At 39.4% G+C, this 20,204-nt stretch overlaps 1 protein-coding gene across 1 annotated transcript; it reads right to left on the bottom strand.

The window, feature by feature from the left end:
* Nucleotides 1–12,733: 12,733 nt before the first annotated feature.
* LOC103698689 (5-methyltetrahydropteroyltriglutamate--homocysteine methyltransferase 1) lies at nt 12,734–19,750 on the bottom strand. Its single transcript, XM_008780731.6, has 14 exons — nt 19,628–19,750; nt 17,111–17,463; nt 16,908–16,995; nt 16,064–16,191; nt 15,790–15,981; nt 15,504–15,706; nt 15,259–15,422; nt 14,950–15,030; nt 14,698–14,864; nt 14,494–14,599; nt 14,002–14,252; nt 13,823–13,895; nt 13,603–13,731; nt 12,734–13,464 (listed from the first exon to the last, which is right to left on the bottom strand). Exons 2-14 carry the CDS (start codon nt 17,458–17,460, stop codon nt 13,096–13,098), a joined length of 2,301 nt encoding a protein of 766 aa, XP_008778953.1. The 5' UTR covers nt 17,461–17,463; nt 19,628–19,750; the 3' UTR covers nt 12,734–13,095.
* Between the last annotated feature and the right edge of the window lie 454 nt (nt 19,751–20,204).

Here is a 20,204-nt window from a genome sequence, read left to right as displayed (position 1 = left end):
CCTTTTTATATCTCCTCAATCAAAAGGATCACATATGCCTAATTTCCTCCTTAGCATGCAAAATCTATCTTCACTCAAAAGTTTTGTGAATATGTCAGCTAATTGTTTCTCAGTACATATATGCTTAATACAAATGTTTCTATTTTGCACATGATCTCTAATAAAATGATATCTTATTTCAATGTGTTTGGCTTTAGAGTGCTGAACCGGATTTTTAGTAAGGTTGATGGCACTAGTATTATCACACTTTATAGGAATGTTATCTAGTTTAATTCCATAGTCCTTTAGTTGTTGCTTAAGCCATAATACTTGAGCACAGCAACTGCCGGCGGCTATATATTCGGCTTCAGCCATTGACAGTGCTACTGAATTCTGCTTTTTGCTAAACCATGATACCAAATTATTTCGTAAAAATTGACGTGTTCCATTAGTGCTCTTCCTATCTAATTTGCATCCAGCAAAATCTGCATCAGAGTAGGCAAGCAATTCTAGACAGGAGTCTCTTGAGTACCATAATCCTATGTTTGTAGTCCCTCTCAAATATCTAAGGATTCTTTTAACAGCACTTAAATGTGACTTCTTAGGATCTGATTGGTATCTAGCACATATTCCCACACTAAACACTATGTCTGGTCTACTAGCAGTAAGGTAGAGCAAGGATCCAATTAATCCTCTATAAAGCTTCATATCAATACTTTTTCCTTTCTCATCTTTGTCTAGCTTACCAATGGGATTCATTGGGGTGCCTACTCCCTTGTGATTTTCATTCCCAAATTTCTTTAATATTTTCTTTGTATACTTAGTTTGATGAATGAAGATACCTTCTTTAGTTTGTTTGATTTGTAATCCGAGAAAGAAATTCAGTTCTCCCATTAAACTCATCTCGAATTTTCCTCGCATTAAATTAGCAAACTCTTTGCAAAGATTGTCATCTGTGGCACCAAAAATTATGTCATCTACATATATTTGTACCACTAGCAGATTTTTATCTTCTCTTTTAAGAAAAAATGTTTTGTCTACATTTTCTCTACTGAAATCATTATTCAGTAGAAATTTGCTTAGTCGATCATACCAAGCCCTAGGTGCTTGTTTTAGTCCATATAATGCCTTATGTAGTCTAAACACATGATTTGGCAATTCATGATTTTCAAAACCAGGAGGTTGCTCTACATATACCTCTTCCTCTATAAAACCGTTTAAGAAGGCACTTTTTACATCCATTTGATACAATTTGAAATCCATGAAATATGCAAAAGCTAGAAGTAACCTAATAGCCTCTAATCTAGCCACGGGAGCAAATGTTTCCTCAAAGTCTATCCCTTCTTCTTGATTGTATCCCTTAGCTACAAGTCTAGCTTTATTTCTTATAACTACCCCATTTTCATCTAATTTATTTCTAAAGACCCATTTTGTTCAAATTACAGAGTTATGCTTCGGTCTCTCAGTTAATGTCCATACATTACTTCTTTTGAATTGATTTAATTCTTCTTGCATAGCATTTATCCAATTGGTGTCTTTTTCAGCTTCTTCATAAGTCTTAGGTTCTAACTGTGAAACAAAAGCAAGATAATCATTTAAATTTCTGAGAGAGGATCGAGTTCTTACCCCTTGAGATGGATCACCAATGATTAAGTCTTTAGGATGTCCATATGCATACCTCCATTCCTTTGTTAATTCTTGAGATTGTGGTGGCACGCAATCATTTTCCATCTCTTGATTTGGCACGTCATTAAGATTCAATTTTTCAAAGTCAATAATTCCTGCATCATCATCAAGAATACTTTCTCTCCTAGGAGACTCACTATCAGACTCATCAAAAATGATATTAACTGACTCTTCAACTACAAGAGTTCTTTTATTGAATACTCTGTATGCCCTGCTAGATGTAGAGTATCCTAAGAAGATACCTTCATCTGACTTGGCATCAAATTTACTTAGATCCTCCTTGCCATTGTTTAAAATGAAACATCTACATTCAAATACTCTAAGATACTTAGCAGTTGGTTTCTTATTCTTCCAAAGTTCATAAAGAGTTTTCTTGGTTATTGTCGTATTAAAACTCGATTTAGAATATGGCAAGCAATGCTTATAGCTTCAGCCCAAAAGTACTTTGGAAGATTTGACTCGCACAACATTGTGCGTGCCATTTCTGCCAAGGTCCTATTTTTTCGTTCAACAACCCCATTTTGTTGAGGCGTTCTAGGTGCTGAAAATTAATGTGAGATACCATTTTCATTACAAAATTCTTCAAAGTGTTGATTTTCAAATTCAGTTCCATGATCACTTCGAATTGCTATTAAGGTGAGCTTCTTTTCATTTATGATGTTTTTATAATATTTCAAGAATGTTGAAAATGCTTCATTTTTATGTGCAAGAAATGAAATCCATATATATCTTGAAAAATCATCTACTATAACTAGTCCATACTTCTTCCCTCCTAGACTTGCGGTTCTAGTGGGTCCAAATATATCCATATGTATGAGTTCAAAGGGCCTAGTGGTCAATACTATATTCTTTGATTTGAAGGATGATTTTGTTTGCTTTCCTAATGAGCATGGTCCACAGATTTTGTCCTTTTCAAAGATCAGTTTTGGCACATCTTTTATTAATTCCTTCTTGACTAGTTTTGATATTAAGTCCATACTAGCATGTCCTAGTCTACGATGCCAAAGCCAGCTTGTTTCATTTTTCTTTTCTTCATTAGTAATTAAACATAATCCATTTTTCTTGCCTAATTCATGAAGGTCTACCATGTAAATATTTCTTTGCCTTTGACCTATAAGTACAATGCTATTATCTTTAGGATTTGTGATTAAGCAAACTGAGGCTTCAAATGTGACTTTAAACCCTTTATCACAAAATTGACTTATGCTAAGTAAGTTATGTTTCAAACCATTAACTAATAAGACATTTTCTATAAAGATAGATGGAGTAATGAAAATTTTACCCTTTCTAATGATATATCCTTTTCCATTGTCTCCAAAGATTACTACTCCACCCTTCTTAGATTCCAAGATGACAAATTGTTCTACGTCACCTGTCATGTGTCATGAACAGTCACTATCTAGATACCATCGTTTATCCACCTTATTAGCTGCAAGACACCCCTGCAATCAAGATCAAGAATAAGCTTTAGGTACCCAAACTATGTTGGGTCCTTTAGGGTTAGTACTTGATGTTTTTTTTGGAACCCAAACTTTCTTGAATTTAAGCTTATGATTATTACTCAATTTGTTGTTGCTAGACTTTCTATAGTTACATTCAAATATTTTATGTCCTAATTTATTGCAGCAATGACAAGTTATCTTTTCATTTTTGGCTTTCACAAATATGTTCTTTAAGTATTTTTGTTTCCTATTTGTTTTATATCCTAATCCAGCTTTATCATATACGGCTTTTTGACTATCAAGAATCATATTTAATTTGGTTGAGCTAAGTGTAAACTTGTCTACTAAGGATTTGTATTTTTCAGCATCTTCTTTTAACTTGACATTTTCAGCAATTAGATTCTCGGTTTCATTTGTGAATCTCTTACTTAATGTTTCATAGTTATTAGATAGTTTCAGCTTATCTTTGATAAGAGATTGATTTTCATCTTTTAGAACTTTATTTTTATTGATTATTTTTTGTGTTCTTCCATGAGTTCTAAAAATGCATCGTGTAATTCATCAACAGTAAAATCACATTCAAGTTCAGAATCTACCTCATCGTCATTGGCCATATGGCAGATTTGGGCCTTCTCTTGATGATCTTCCTCTTCCGAACTTGACTCCTCACTTTCACTCCATTCAGTCATGAAGTTTTTCTTCTTAAGTTTTCTTGCCATCCACTTTAATTCCGGGCAATCTATCTTATAATGCCCGGGCTTGTTACACTCATAACAAATTGGTGTTTCCTTTTCTTTTTTTTTGTCCTTACCCTTTTCTTTGCTTGAGCTACCTTTGAAGAAGGGCTTCTTTTTATAAAATCTCTTCTTTTCTCTCATAAATTTTCTGAATTTTCTTCCAAGCATAGCCATTCCTTCTTCATCAAATTCCTCATCATCATCAGATTCTTCCGATTCAATTTCTTATTTTGGAGTGGTAGACTTTAAGGCAATGGTCTTTCTTCTCTTGACCTCATCTTCTGAACTTTGCCTCATGGTCAACTCATGGGTCATGAGTGATCCTAGAAGTTCCTCCAATTGCAGTGTATTGAGGTCCTTTGCTTCTTGAATTGCTGTTACCTTGGCCTCCCAAACTCTTGGTAGAGACCTGAGAATTTTTCGCACCAATTCAGAGTTAGTATAAGACTTTCCTAAACTCTTTAGCCCATTTATGATTTCAGTGAAACGAGTAAACATTTCAGTTATGGACTCAGTGAATTCCATTTTAAACAATTCAAACGTATGTACTAATATGTTTATTTTTGACTCCTAAACTTGATTAGTTCCTTCATGTGTGACCTCAAGTTTATCCCAAATTTCTTTTGCGGAGATGCATGTAGATATTCTATTGAATTCACTTACATCTAGTGAACAGTAAAGTACATTAATCGCTTTAGCATTTAGTTGTGCTAGTCTTCTATCACTTTCATTCCAATCCATTTCTGGTTTGGGTATGATAGTGCCCTCTATACTAATTGTGGGTGTGTGAGGTCCTCTAGTTATAATATACCACAATTCATAGTCTAGAGCTTGAATGAATATCCTCATCCTAGCTTTTCAGTATGTGTAATTTGTGCCATTAAACGGAAGAGGTCTATTTGTGGATTGCCCCTCACTCATAGAACATCCCACTTGGGTTGTCATGATCTTTGACTCTTGATTGTGAGATCAACAAATACTATATGAGCACCTTGCTCTGATACCACTTGTTGCCCAAGGTGACAAGCCAAGAGGAGGGGGGTGAATTGGTTTTTCTAAGTTATTGCTATATTATTTTAGTTGATTGATGAGTGAGTGAAATTAGAACAATGCACAATACAAACACACAAGAAGTATAGTGGTTCGGTGCTCTCCTAAGCACCTACATCCACTCCCCAAGCGATCCCTTGGGAATTCACTATAATTCCTCGGATTACAGTTGGATTGTTTTCCGGGCTCACAATCCAAAAACCTTTACACTTTGGTTTTTCGGGATCACCAATAACCTTTGTTGGTTTTACGGGCTCACCAACGAACCTTCACAATTGGTTTTACGGATTCACCAATAAACCTACACCGTTGGTTTTGCGGGCTTACCAACAAACCTTTACAAGGTGATTAATAAAAGAAAGAAGAAAGTTGAAGCTCCTAGATGAGCAAATATAACAATTATAAGCTACAAAGAAGAGTTTAGAGAATAGTTATCGCTTGATGAGACTTCTCTCTTCTTTGTCAAGAATGCTTCACTCTTCAAGGGTGGATAGAGCTTTGGATATCTCTTGGAGTCTGCTCAACCACTTCCTTTTTAACTCTTGAATGGAGCACTTGGATAAAGAAGATTAGGGCCCTTGTCTTTCTTGTGTAAGCTTTGATATTTTACAAAAGGATGCTCCCTCTGATGAATAGTGTCACTTTAAATAGTTTCTTTCATCCATTGGACAAGCCCCAATGGTTAGAATTCAAAAACTAGACGTTACTCACTGTTGGAAGGTCAAAAAGTACTTCTGCAGAACTAGCCATTATGTTTCTGCCCGTGCTTGGGTCGACTCAACTTTTACTGGGGTCAACCCAACTTTCACTTGGGTCGACTCAACTTTTACTGGGGTTGACCCAACTTTCACTTGGGTCGACTCATGCAATATTGGGGTCGACCCTCTCAGAAACCACAGAACCTTGCATTTCAGCCTTCCTTCACTTGGGTCGACTCAACACTTTTTTGGGTCGACTCAAGGTTCAGTTGGGTCGACTCAACTTCCACTTGGGTCGACCCTCTCAGGGTTTCCAGAGAACCTATTTTTGAATGTCATTGCCTTTGGGTCGACTCATGTTAACTTGGGGTCGACTCAAGTTTGGGTCGACTCAAGTTTCATTTGGGTCGACCCTCTCAGGGTTTCCAGAGAACTGTTTTCTTGAGGCTTGAGGATTGGGTCGACTCATCCTTTACTTGGGTCGACCCAAGTACTGTTCATCCGTGCCATTTTTGCAGAAGTGTGCCAGATGGTTTCTTGATGTGCCGGGGTCGACTCAATCCACACTTTGCTGCAACTTAAGGTTAGATTCATCCATATAATCAATGAAATAAACTTTAAGCAATTTTGAATATATGTCATGGTAGTGCTACATACTCCAAACAATGAAAATTACTATTGTCCACTTAAGAGTATGTCTCACTTGAAGCTTTGCCGAATTAGAATTTAGAATTCACTATCCCTTTCCTATCGCAAATTTTATCTTATTAATAATCAATGAAATGCATCTTTATCTCATTATACTAATGTATCGAGAGTGACAGACTTATTAATGATGTATCAAATTAAGTTGTAACATACTCTTAATCATTGTATTAATCATCAAAATACCACTATCATCCTCATGATGGGTTCGGGCTAACAGGTTCGGAGCTTACCCATTAAGGCCAACCGTCTTCAACCTCCCGACTGGTTCGGGAGGACGTGCCGATCTCTGCAGCAACGGCTGCAGAACGGGGCGGAGATCGCGGCCGCGACTCCATGGCTTGCGGCGACTGGTGGCGGCCGGTCATGGTCACTCATGCCAGCAACTTCGGGGTGCAGCGTTGCTTCTATGGATCGCGGCGACCTCTGGTGGTAGATCAAGAACACGGTGGCGGCCGTGCTCTCCTCTAGGTGGTGCGGCCTCGAGCAATGAAGGTTGGGGGTATGCAGCGGCGGAGGAGGGCGGTATGCAGTGGTGGGGGAGTGGCTGTGAGAGGTGGTGGGACGGGGTTTTGGTGATGGTGAAATAGGAGTCGGACGCGGACGGGGTGGCATTCCGGGCCTTCACAGGGCAGCGGTGGATCGCACGGTGCGACGATGGGGCTGCCAACGGCGAGTGGTGGCGGTGGTGGGCGCTGGTGCGGCGACAGGTGGGGGAGATCTGGCGGATGGACTTTTCCCTTTTTTTGGTGACAACCGAGAGAGAGAGGGGCCTGATGAAAATCGAGAGAGATAGAAGAGAAAAGAGAAAAAAGAATTTTTCTTTCTCTTTGTAGTGCACGTTGTGCGACGGCCATCAACGCGATCCGGCGTTCGCGACGCAATGACCCCAGTAAAAACCTCGTGCAGCAGGCATGGAAAAAGATTCGGAGGTGATCCATTCATAAACCGGATCCTGGAGCTTTGGCAGCAGGGGCAAAGCCGGCCTGCTCTAATTCCAAGCTAATGGAGGACCACTGCAGGGGAGGAGAGAGAAGGAGAAGGAATAAGAGAAGGAGAGAAGTAGAGGAGAAAGAAGAAGAAGAAAAGGGGGCTAAGTTTTATTCAATCATTCAATGCCCTAATTTATGAGAGGTGTGACCTTTATATAGGCCTTACATCAGATCAATCAATTGACTACATACCAAACTTTGACCCTTACATTAATTCAATCAATTGATTAAGTCAATTAATTAATTACATACTAAAATCAATCCATTGATTAAGTCAATTAATTGATTACATACTAAAATCAATCCAATCACTCGACCCAATTATATGACTTAACAGCTAACCCATTTAACTTGTCTAATAACAAAACAACTGACCAAATTGACTCGATCAAATAAAAATAAAATGCAGAAAATGAAGCAGACTCAAATGGACCCAATCTGGGGCCTGACTCAACCCGGTGGCTCAAGATTATCTCCTAGACATAATAATGCCAACCCCTAGCGCAAATGCGAGCGAGCGGCTCTAATGGCTCGATCGTCTGACCGAATGGCTCTGATGTCCCCGTCACCATCATGGAGATATTCCACGAGTGCATCCATCCAGTTTGGTTTAAGATTAGTCTGCATTATGCTCGGCGGATCAAGCACTTCCAAATAGGTCGTCTTGCCAAGGTCAGGGTAATCCAAGGTGGCAAACTTTGATAATAGATCAGTTCTAGCATTTTCCGACCTCAAGATCTGCAGGATTTCGAATTCCTTGAAGGTCGAGGAAACATTTTGAACCTTATGTAGGTACCGCACCACCACTAATGACCCTGCCTCAAAGTTCCCCCAGGACCTGCCTAACGACCAACTAGGAATAGCTAAGAGCTTTTAGACATCAAACCCCAAGCTTCGAAGTAAGTTTCATCCAATGAGGGCTTCATACTCTGCCTCATTGTTCGAGGTCTCAAAGCCGAAATGCAGTGCATACTCTATAACAACTCCTTCTAGATTGATTAAGATCGGTCAAACCCCACTCTTGCTTGGGTTGGTGGACCGATCGACATGGTGCGTCCAGGAATCCTTTAGCTCACACTCCTTTGACAGGGTGCTGACTTCCAATGCTTAGAAATTGAGCATTTCACGATGGAGGGTCTAGGATGGTAGTGGATGTCAAATTCTCCAAGCAGCACTGCCTATTTGAGAACCTCCCCGACAAATCCAACTTCTACAAGACAAAACAACAGTTGGTCGGAGAGCATAGTGATAGAATAAGCTTGAAAACATGGTCGGAGTCTTTTGGCCGAGATAACAAGAGCATAGGCTACCTTTTCCAACTTGGGGTACCTTGTTTCTATATCTCGGAGGATCCAACTCACATAATATATGGGCCTTTGGATTCCACCCTCCCGAACCGAGATTGAACTCACAGCTAATGAGGAGACAGTGAGGTAAAGGTACAACATCTCTCTATGGCTTGGCCTGGAAAGAAGCAGTGGAGTCCTGAGGTAGCTCTGCAACTATTCAAATGCAACTTGACACTCCTCCATCCAGTAGATGTTCTTTGGCTGCCTCAAAAGTTTGAAGAAGGGTAAGCTCCTCTCTGCAAATCTCTCCACAAACCTACTAAAAGCCTCAATGCAACCTGCAAGGCGTTGAACCTCCTTCTTGGTCTTCGGGGGAGCCATTTCCAGCACAACTCGAATCTTCTCGGGATCCGCCTTGATCCAACATTGAGTCACCATGAACCCAAGGAACTTTCTTAAAGAAACCCCAAATGAGCACTTACGCGGGTTAAGATTCATATGATATTTTCTCAGGGTCTAGAAAGTCTCGTCCAGGTTAGCAACATAGTGCTCAACTTGTTGACTCTTAACTAGCATGTCATCAATATAGACCTCCATATTATGGCTAAGTTGTTCTTTGAATATTTTGTTAACCAAACACTAGCAAGTGGCTCATGCATTTTTCAGTCCAAAGGGCATGACCTTATAGCAGTAAAGCTCTTTGCCTGTGATGACCGAGATCTTCTCCTCATCTTCAGGCACCATCTTGATCTAATTATGGCCTAAGAAGGCATCCATGAAGCTAAGCATCTAATGTCTTGAGGTGGAGTCGACCAACTGATCAATTCTCGATAGTGAGAAGCTATCCTTCTGGCGGGCTTTGTTGAGATCGGTGAAGTCAATGCATAGCCACCACTTTCCTTTTGCCTTCTGGACCCGGACGACATTGGCCAACCAGTTGGGGTAATCTACTTCATGGATAGAACCTGCATGGAGAAGCTTGTCGACTTCTTCATTATCGGCCTTTTGTCTCCCCAAGGCAAATCTCCTTTTCTTCTATCGAACAAGCCGATAGTTCAGGTCCACACTCAACCTATTGATGATGTCATCTAGGCTTATGCCCGGCATGTCTGAGACCGACAAGACAAAGATGTCAGCATTCGCCTGAAGAAACTCCACAAGCTAAGCTCTAGCGGTATCGCCAAGATGGGCTCTGACCTACACTATTCAACTTGACTCCACTTCGCCCAAAGGCACCGAAAGAAGCTCCTCGGCCAGCTTTTCACACTACTACCACTGATCGTCTCGAGTGTCAAATCCTTCAATAGGCAGCATCTCCTTTGGTTTCTTTCCCTTGAGCATGGCCACATAGCACTGTTGAGCAAGCGCCTGATTGCCGCAGGCTTCTCATACACCATTTTTGGTTGGAAACTTCATCAACATATGGTAGGTGAAAACAACGGCATGCAGAGCATTCACTTCTGGCTGCCTCAAGATGGCTTTGTAAGCTGATGGGACCTTGACAACCAAAAAATCTAGCATTATCATGGTTTGTTGCAGGGCCTATCTTGCTGTGACAGAAAAGGTGATAACACCTTCCACCGTAAAATAAGATATTTATTGAGCTTCTATTATCTACTAGCATTCTTTTTTTATCGTAATTTGCTATAGTAAGGAAACTAGCATCATCATGGGGGCTCTGAACACCCTCCAGATCAGAATCCAATGAGATAACTTCATCTGTCTTTGGCCACTTCGAGGATATAAGCCTATGTTCTGGGAAACTTGCATATAGGTTTTTTGGGCAAACGAACTCGTGCAACCAACGGCCACTAGTCTAGCTATGGTGTTGATGACCTTGTGGTCAATCGGTTGTCAACCTGCGCCTCGAGGGCAGGTTGCTCCTGACTAGTGTATGCTCAATCTCGTAGATCGTGAACGTACACACCAAGGTAAACCCATTGAATAAACCCCTTGATGTCATGCCCATAGTCATGGTGAAACTAGCAGAACTATTTCATATCTTTGCGTGCCGCTGCCATCATCTTCTAGGGCCAGTTCACGTAGCTTCGATTATGGATCTCCATAAGGACTTGTTCTCAAGAGGTGTTTAGAGGAGTATACCTCTCAAGCCTGGGGAAAGGACTCCTCAATCGACGAGAGCCTTTTCATTCCTTCTCGACTTCTTACTGGGCTCTATTGAATGTTCCTGAGCCCACTTATTATTCTTCTTTCTGTTAGGTTTGCCCCCGGCTGACTCACGTCGAGCTATCATGGCCTCTTCAACATTGATGCACTTGTCAGCTTGGCTAAGAACTTAGCATAATCTCTTAGGAACTTGTTCTCTAGAGAAAAGAGGAACTAGGACGTCTTCAGTCCACTCCTCATGGCGGACATGGTGACTGAATGGTTTAGGTCACGGACTTCTAGCTGGATGCATTACAGTGGTTAGCATAGTTCGGTAGGGACCTCTCCTCCCAATATTTACTAGCAAAGAGGATGTCAGAAACCTTTCTTTGCCTTCTGCTATTGATGAAGTGGGCAGCGAATATTTTGCCGAACTGATCGAATGAGTTAATGGAGCTCGATTGTAGCTCGATGCACCATAATCCAGCCATCTTCTGCAATGTAGTAGGGAAGGCTCTACAAAGTACTGCATAGGTGGCTTTTTGGAGTATCATGAGAGCTTTAAAACTCTCTAAGTGGTCCAGTGGGTTATAGTACCATCATAAGTCTCCAGCTGTGGCATCTTGAAGTGAGAAGGAATAGGTTCTTCCATTATTATTTCCGATAATGGGGGCTCGGTGGTAAACTCCACATCCCTCCCTTGCTTAGCCTAGTGTTGTCTCAGGGCCTCGAGGCGTCGGTCCATCTCCTCAAACTTGTGTCAAGGTCTGCCTCCTTCCTAGAGGTCCTCTTAGATCAGCGAGGAGAAGAGTGAGTAGATGCTGACTCCTCCCAAGAGTGGGGATCAGAGGATCGATGTTGAGTTTCCTGCATTGGAATCTGTGAACGAAAATGATGGCTATGCGCAGCCTTGTCGGGATTGTGAGGATGGGCATGCTAACTCTGCAAAGCATGCCTCCCACTTCGAGGAGGGGAGTGATGCCGTGCTGCATCGGGATATCATGGCGGCTCGGCTCGCGAACTTACTACTGCTACTGCTGATTGGCGGCTAACTGCTGCAGATTTTGGATAGCAATAGTTAGTGTCTAAACCTACTATATGCGCAGTTAGAATTGTTCAAGAGTTACCGCTGGTGCTGCCTACGGTTTCAGCGAGGATGGAGCTTTTTGCAAGCTCTGCAAATTCCCATCAGACTCCTCTAGTGTGTTTGGCTAAGTGTTAGAAGGTGTGAGCTATGCCTTTTAAGACTTTATAGTAACAATATATTTACTTTTTGAAGAATAGACCTCCTATAATGGGATCACCGAAGCCCTTCCTCTAGCGCCAATCTATTGCCATTGAGGACTTGCTTGACCCAGCCTTCAAGCAGAGGAGATGCTGAAAAGCTTGGCAATGAGATGCTCGTATTGTACGAAGTCGCAGTCCATTCGAGGCCGCTTTGGAATTGATGGTTGCATCCAAGGTCCAGTTTTGCGACTAAGCTTTGACTTGAAGAAATAAAGACGACAAAATCTTCTTGCTAGAGTGTATCCGATGGAAAACCCTCCAATACCTAAATCAGAGAAACAGAAGGTACTCAATAGGTGAGTATCACTATATAAGTGAAGGCTAGCATCTATCCCAAAAATTTAGACACGTGGATCAGTTGTGATTGGCAAACCTCCACACACTTCGAGAATTAGGCACGCATATCATACCCCATATCGCTAGTGCAATTTTAGAAACCACCCAAGATCACAGCCGTTGTGTTGTCAACTATGAGATTGTAAAATTTGATAAGCCACCTACATACTTTTAGGTTTGCCACATGGCGAGCTTGACCAACCTTTCATATGAGGTTTGGTCAGTTCCAAGGCACATCAATATCGACCACTACTGAGGAAAAAGGGAGCACCAAATTGGAGAGAACTAAGGTATGTGAATCAGATTATTAGACAGTATTCTACTTGACATTTTGATTGTAAACTGTTTTTTCCCATGTCTCCATTCCGTTCCACAAGTAATTCATAATGGCTGATGAATCAAAGACCTATCTAAAAATCGGTTATCTTTAGCAATCCCAATTTCAACTGCCATCAGATAATATTACAATTAAAAAAATCCATAAATGTTCAATATTGCTTGTAGGGATCCTTATTTTTGAGTATAGAAAACAAGGGGACCAATCAAAAGCCAACTAACAGCATTTTTTCTTTTTTTTTGGCTTTCAAACTAATCGTGGTACACACTGACAGAAAACTGTCCCAATAACCTTGAAGGGAGAAGAAACAAATGAAAATGTCCATATCAAAGAAACCTAATAGTTTTCTAGCCAAATGCCCGGCATAATGCAGACCAATATTATTAGGGATGAGTGGAGAACTCTTCCTTAACCGTAAATCATTTTGGAAATTATGTGGGCGGTTCAAGAATTACTTGGCACTGGCCAGCTGGGTGCGAAGGACCTTAGCAGCAGCAACCATGTTGGTGAGTGCAGGCTTGACCTCAGCATACTTACGGGTCTTCAGCCCACAGTCAGGGTTAACCCACAGAATGTTGGTCTCAAGCACAGCAAGCATCTTGTTGATGCGATCAGCAATCTCCTCCGCGGATGGGATTCTTGGAGAGTGGATGTCATACACCCCGGGGCCAATACCAGCACCATATTTCACTCCCTCGCGGAACACAGACAGGAGTTTCTCATCTGAACGGGAGTTCTCAATGGTAATTACATCAGCATCCATGTCAATGATTGAGTGGATAATGTCGTTGAAGTTAGAGTAGCACATGTGGGTGTGAATCTGCAAGAGCAGTACAGGCATCAAGCTATTGAATAACAAATATTCTAGCTGCAGAATTTAACCCATGATTACAGATTCAGAACTAAATCTCTAGGTTGTTTCAAAGAGCATTAGAAGAATTTGAAGATGAGAAAGAACCTGAGTAGTGTCCTTGACACCACAGTTAGTGATCCTGAAGGAGTGGACAGCCCAATCCAGATAGAAAGCCTGCTCGGACTTGCGTAGAGGCAAGCCTTCCCGGAGAGCTGCTTCATCAATTTGAATAACCTACACGCAACAGCAAAGCAACAGCTCAGGGATTTTAAGGAAATGAATAACTGCATATAATAAAATATTTAGACAAGAATTGAAGACTGACCTGAATACCAGAAGCTTCCAAATCTTCAACTTCTTTCTTGATAGCAAGAGCAATCTGATAGCAGGTCTCATATCTGGTAGCAAAGCATGTATCAAGTTATAATTCAAATATGAGAGGCTACAAGAAAATCTTTACAGAGCTAAAAACTCCAAGACGAACATTTAGGCAATTGGGCTTACCTTGGCTGGTCATTCCTGACAAAGGACCAGTTAAGGATTGTGACAGGACCTGTCAACATTCCCTTCATTGGCCGAGCCGTCATGCTCTGCGCCATTGTTGACCAGAAAACAGTCATGGGCTTGGGACGGCTCACATCACCATAGATAATGGGTGGCTTAACACAACGTGACCCATAAGATTGCACCCAGCCATTAACCGTGAATGCAAAGCCTGAGAGTTGCTCCCCAAAGTATTCAACCATATCATTTCTCTGTGGAAACATTTACAATCGTCCTTAGCATTGATGAAATGAGTTCTTTCAGAAACTACAAATAAAACAGTTATGAAAAAATATATGAAGATGTTGAAATAATATACTATGTTCTAGAAACCAACTTCCCATTTTTGACACCACTTTTCTCACATGCTGGAGTTCTTTCCAGACTGTAAGATTTAAAATTGAGCACAGCATATCTTTATAACAATTATGGAGTAGAGGCAAAAATGCTCACCTCCGGCTCTCCATGGACCAGGACATCAATGTCAAGTTCTTCTTGAAGCTTGACAACTTTGTTAATTTCCTCTCTGATAGTTTTGACATAGTCCTCTCCAGAGATTCTACAAAAAAAATAAAGTAAAAAATTAAGGGAATTTACTGACAAAGTAAGGAAGTAAATATCAAATAAAGTGACAAGACATTATTAGAGAACACCCACTTATTTGCTTTGTATTCACGTCGAACTCTTCGGAGATCCATGGTCTGAGGGAATGAACCAATGGTGGTGGTCGGAAGGATTGGTAGGTTCAGCTTCTTCTGCTGTGCATCTAATCTGGCACTAACATTTGTGGCTCGGCGATGGTCAGAGCCCTTCAAAGCAGCAGCCTGAGCACAATAATAATGTCAAATTGGTAATATAAGCACCTTTCTCTGAGGATTAGAAATAAGCCACCAAATTGTATCTACTTACAGCCTTCTGAACTTCTTCATTTGTCACTCTAGGAGATGACTTCCTTGAAGCCTGAGCAGCAGCATTTGCTGAGAAGAAAGCCTGTACATAGTGAAACAAACAGTAAGAGGCTATAACATGGAACTTAAAACTGCCCAACAGATCAAAATGACATCTATAAATAACTAGTTTAAAAGCGAGGTATGTGCATTGCAATTTTATTGAAAAGAATGCTTGTACAACTTGTTCTGAGGATAGAACCAAAACTTATATTTGCTGGGATGACAAGACTAGCAACAGGCATGATCTGATGATTATGAGAGGTTGTACCTCATCCTTCTGCCCAGCCAATGCTGTGGCAAGTGCATTCACTTCAACCACCTTTTGGGCAGCAAAAGCCAACCACGATTTAATTTCACTATCCAATTTTGTCTCATTTACAAGATCAACAGCAGTGTGCAAGAGTGAGCAAGAAGTAGAGACCACAAGCTTATCTGTGAACAAACAACAACCATTCCCATAATGCCTCAAACTTCTAGATAAACAAGGGAGAAAATGCATGTCCATATTAATACCTTTGCCTACAACAGCCTCAAGAACCTGAAGAGTGCTGAGAGAGGCAGCAAGATCATTGGCCCAAATGTTTCTCCCATCCACAACTCCAGCAAAAAGAAATTTTCCAGCAGGGAAGCCAGAACTTTTGATTAAGTCAAGTGTCTTGGTTCCACGCACAAGATCAAATCCAAAACCTGAGATGCCTTTCAATGCAGTGATCGTCCTGAAATAATCAAAAAATATTAATAAATCATTTACCCAAAAAAACAGAATAAGGTACAGGTAACCAAGTAAGAATCAACTAACTTGTATGCCTCTGCAGGAACATCAGCAAAATAGGTCTCAATTAGCACACTCAAACCAGAGAATGATGATTCTAGTTCAGAGTAGGCATCAGAAAATGCTTGCAATTGGTGAGAATCTAGATCCATCGCAAGAGTGGGCTCGTCAAACTGAATCCAAGAAGCACCAGCTGCCTTCAACTCAGCAATAACTTCCCTGTATACAAATACAGGTAAGTAAAGAAGGCCAGAGAATGAAAGAAGCCAGAAATGGCCTAGAAGCTGTCTTGGATCCATACTTGTAGATGGGCAGAACATTTCCCAGAAGTGAGAGAAGAGAAAATGACTTCTCTACACCTTTAGCAGGTTTTGACATTAACAAGTATGTGACAGGTCCAATAAGCACTGGAACTGTGTCAACTCCAAGCTGCACCAGCAAAGAAAAATTAAACGAGCAGTGAAGATTTGATAAGTAAAATAGGCCATTCAACATGGCAGCACCACAAAACAAACAGGAAAACATCAGGAAGCCAAATCTATATCACATCATAGAACAAAATGTATCACGCCTAAAAATGTAAAACTTTACCCCAAATACATAGAATATTTTGTGTGAGATAATTGAATGTTTTATACATCAGTAATCAAGTCATGAAATATCATTTTTAGGCATCTGATCAAACCTAACAAAAGTACGGTTCATAAAAGTTAGATTAGCTGATTACACTGAAAGCATGACTAACTGGACTTGGTAGGCCAGGCTACCCATGGAGATCAACATTCATCACATCATGCCCCCGTTTCTACATGTACATCTTAATACATTGTTTCAATGTGATAGATTATCTAAGTGTTTCCGGAAACACTGAGTAGTTGAAATGGCTACAGATCTCCTCAAAGTACCCTTGGGTAAACATTGAAAGCATCTGTTCCCTACAGAAGTATTATCTTAAACACTAAGACACCTTGCACCAAAACAACTAACAGATAATGAAATGTTAGACAGTGACGAACAAAAACATGATGAAACAAGTCAAAGATGATTTAGTGCCAAAACAAAGAGACAAAGTTCAAGCAAACAGACTGACAAATGCACGAGTAATCAACATAGGATTAAGCAAATATACTGATCTAGATCCATACCGCATTTGCTTCCTTGTACTCAGAAACAGCCTTGTGAGAAGCATAGGAGAACTTTGTGCTTGGACCCAGTTCGGGTACAATAAAATGGCTAGATCAAGGGAGAAAAAGGAAAACATGTCAACAAACAAACAAATAAACTTACATGAAGCAATCATACTACCAAATTTGGTATTTCAGGATTCAAGATGGGACAGATGTCTTACTAGTTGGTGTCAAACCACTTGGTCATCTCCATAGCAGGTACAGAGGCATTTCCTCTGGCCATAGAGAAGTAGGTGTCAAACCCAATCTCTCCACCAGTCCAACCATACCTGTCGGGAACTGCCCCAAGCATAGCCGTGGTATCGAGCACTTGATCATAATAAGAAAAAGTGTTGCTAGGAATGTATTTGATCCCAGCGTCAGCCATTTGCTTCCAAATGGAACGCCTGAGATCTGTGGCAACCTTCTGCAAATCCTCGGCACTGCTCTTCCCATCCCAGAATGATTCCAGAGCAAACTTGAGCTCTCTTTTCGGCCCCATGCGAGGATACCCAACAATGTGTGACGCCATCTTCTGATCATGCAGATAGAACAAAACATTGTATTACGCCATGAAAAGCAAATTTAAATTCCTCCAACAGAGTTAAACAACACATCATCTTATACAGTATGAAGATTTAATAACACCTAGCAGCATTCCTTCTCCATTTAAATCTTTAACTTCAGGAATCCTTTTAATCACCTAAAAGCCCATATAATTATATCCTATATGCTCCATCATATTTACTTATGAAAAATCAGAGAAATAATAGTTAAATCAGAACATTTGAGAATTACGTATATGATTAGTTTCCTTCAGAAAATTTTGTCAGGAGTGTTAGCAGGTACTTGTTTTCCATCCTAGGGGCAAGTAAAGTGACAGGGATGCTACCAGAATACAGCTTGTTAATGACGAAAAGGTTAGTACATTGGTTGGGGAAGAAAATATTGATAGGGCACCATTTAAACCCTATTTGGCATTGCTTTTGGAGGTCCAAAAAGCACTTCTTGGAGAGCCAAAAACTCTTTGGATGTTTTTGAGGTATTCAGTAAAATTTTTGAAACAACAATCTAGCTTGTCAAAAAACTAAAAAGAGTCAACTAGAGAAAATCTCAATTGGAGCTTTTGGAAAAAACTTCTACTTTAGAAGTGTCGGTAAGATATGTTTTTGACAAAAACTCATTCAAGATACCTAAATGCGAGTCCCAGCAATATTTCTTTAAAAAAATAACTTAACATACTTTTTTCCATGATCATTTAAGTTACTATCTTTATTACCATAATCATATAATTCAAGATTTTGAGTTAAACCTTAATATGGTGAGAGTCTACTCCCTCCTGCTTGTTTAGATATGATTACATTATTTAGACTGAAATATAAAAATAATTTATAAATGAACAATACATTATAAGAATAATTTTTCTAATGAAATACAACACAATACAATATAATACAATATAATAATATTGTTATATTATATTATCATGATTTATTATATTACAATAGTTATAATATAATAATATAATAATATAGTATTATTTTATAATAACATTATAATATAATATTATTATAATGTTATATTAAAGTAATAATATCATATTAATATATTATAATGATATTATTATAATACTTTAATAATACAATAAAAATGTTACTATATTTTATAATAAATATAAAAATTATTATTTATTATATTATTTAGATTAAAATATCAAAATAAATAATTTATAAATTAAGAGTTTTTGAAGTACAAACAGTTAGACAATTGAAAATACTAACAATGTCCTTTGTTAATATTTCATGATACTAAAAGTACCAAATTGATGTTAAAGTTAAAAGCTCTATGGCCGAAAGCTCTCCAGACAAAGACACTATTACTTACGATAATGCCGAACCAGACCTTAATAAAAACTTTTATTGGCCTTAAACAACATATAAGAACAACGGCATATCAAACCAAAATAAATAAATAAAAGAATTACAAACATTTGGAAATAACTCAAAAGAGTAGAGCATGAATCAAAGAAGATTCCTAATAAAAAAATAATGACCATATCCAGTTACCTAGAAAACGTTTTTTGCGATAAAAAATGTAGAAATACTTGGAAAACAAAGTTTATTTAACTGACAAAGGAAACACAAGCGATCGAAGAGATAAATCCAACGATGGGAAGAGCAAACCGCAAGGACAGATCTATAGCTTGAATCACCCGATTTCCGATTTATGTGCTGCGAGCATACCAGATCTGATCCCCAATAACTATCAAGAATCAAAGCCCCAGATTTTCAATGAATCCAATCTAACAGGTGGAGCTAGACTTTAAAAGACAAAAACGATTCCAGATCTGATCTGCTAGTGAACATAGATGCAGAACTAGATCCATAACTCTATCCCTACCGTTGTTGTAGATCTAGAACCAATCAGCACTATAAATATTTGAAACCTGACCCAGGAAAAGTAAGACCAAATTGCACCAAAACAATCACAGAACAGGATCCAAATGAGTACCTCAGTAGCACTGCGAAGTTGATTAAGTTTCGAAGTAGGACAAACAAAAAAATAAAGCGGAAATCCCTAGATAGGATCTATCACGATAAAAGGGCAGAAGAAAAACGCAGGCGAAAGAGGGGTATATACTTCATAAGATCTGGAAAGAGCGAAGGGAAGGACAGAATAGCAGAGTTGGGAGACCTTACCCCCTCGCAGCGAACGAAGCGGTCCCGAAGAGGAGAGAGGGGCGTGCAGAGAGAGTGGAAGGAGGTGAAGACGGCGCGAAGAAGAAAAGCGGAGGTGGGACTATTTATAGACACGGACGAGGTGGGTGGGGGCCTCTATTCTAATTAGTTATTTTTCACTAATATTATTTGAATTTTAAATTTGAGGGCTAGAACCGTCGAAACAAAAGGGTATGCCAGCGCCACACATCATGGCAGTAGGTGAACGGGGGTTGGTGGGAGGGTGGGGATGGTGGGCTATCATTGTTTGTCCTTTTGTCAAACATTATATATATATATATATATTAGTAGTTAAATATTTTTATTTTTAAAATTATTAGAGTAAATTGTAAAAAAAATTAAATTTATATTTATTATACTTATACTCAATAATTTGTAAAGTCTATACTTATACCCAATTAAATTAATGGCATTAGTAAATTTATTTACCTCATATAAAAAAGTTAAAATTACCTCTAGTAAATTACAAAAAAAATCTTTGAAATTAGCGATACTTATTTCAATAGTTTGAAAAAGCTACGCTGATTTATTTTTATCC

The sequence above is a fragment of the Phoenix dactylifera genome, chromosome 1 (assembly GCF_051530095.1).
Source record: "Phoenix dactylifera cultivar Ajwa chromosome 1, Ajwa_hap1_PhDact_Kaust_v1.1, whole genome shotgun sequence".
NCBI classification, from domain to species: domain Eukaryota; kingdom Viridiplantae; phylum Streptophyta; class Magnoliopsida; order Arecales; family Arecaceae; genus Phoenix; species Phoenix dactylifera.
The sequence above is the reverse complement of the archived record's forward strand: the minus strand, read 5'-3'. Positions and strand labels throughout refer to the sequence as shown.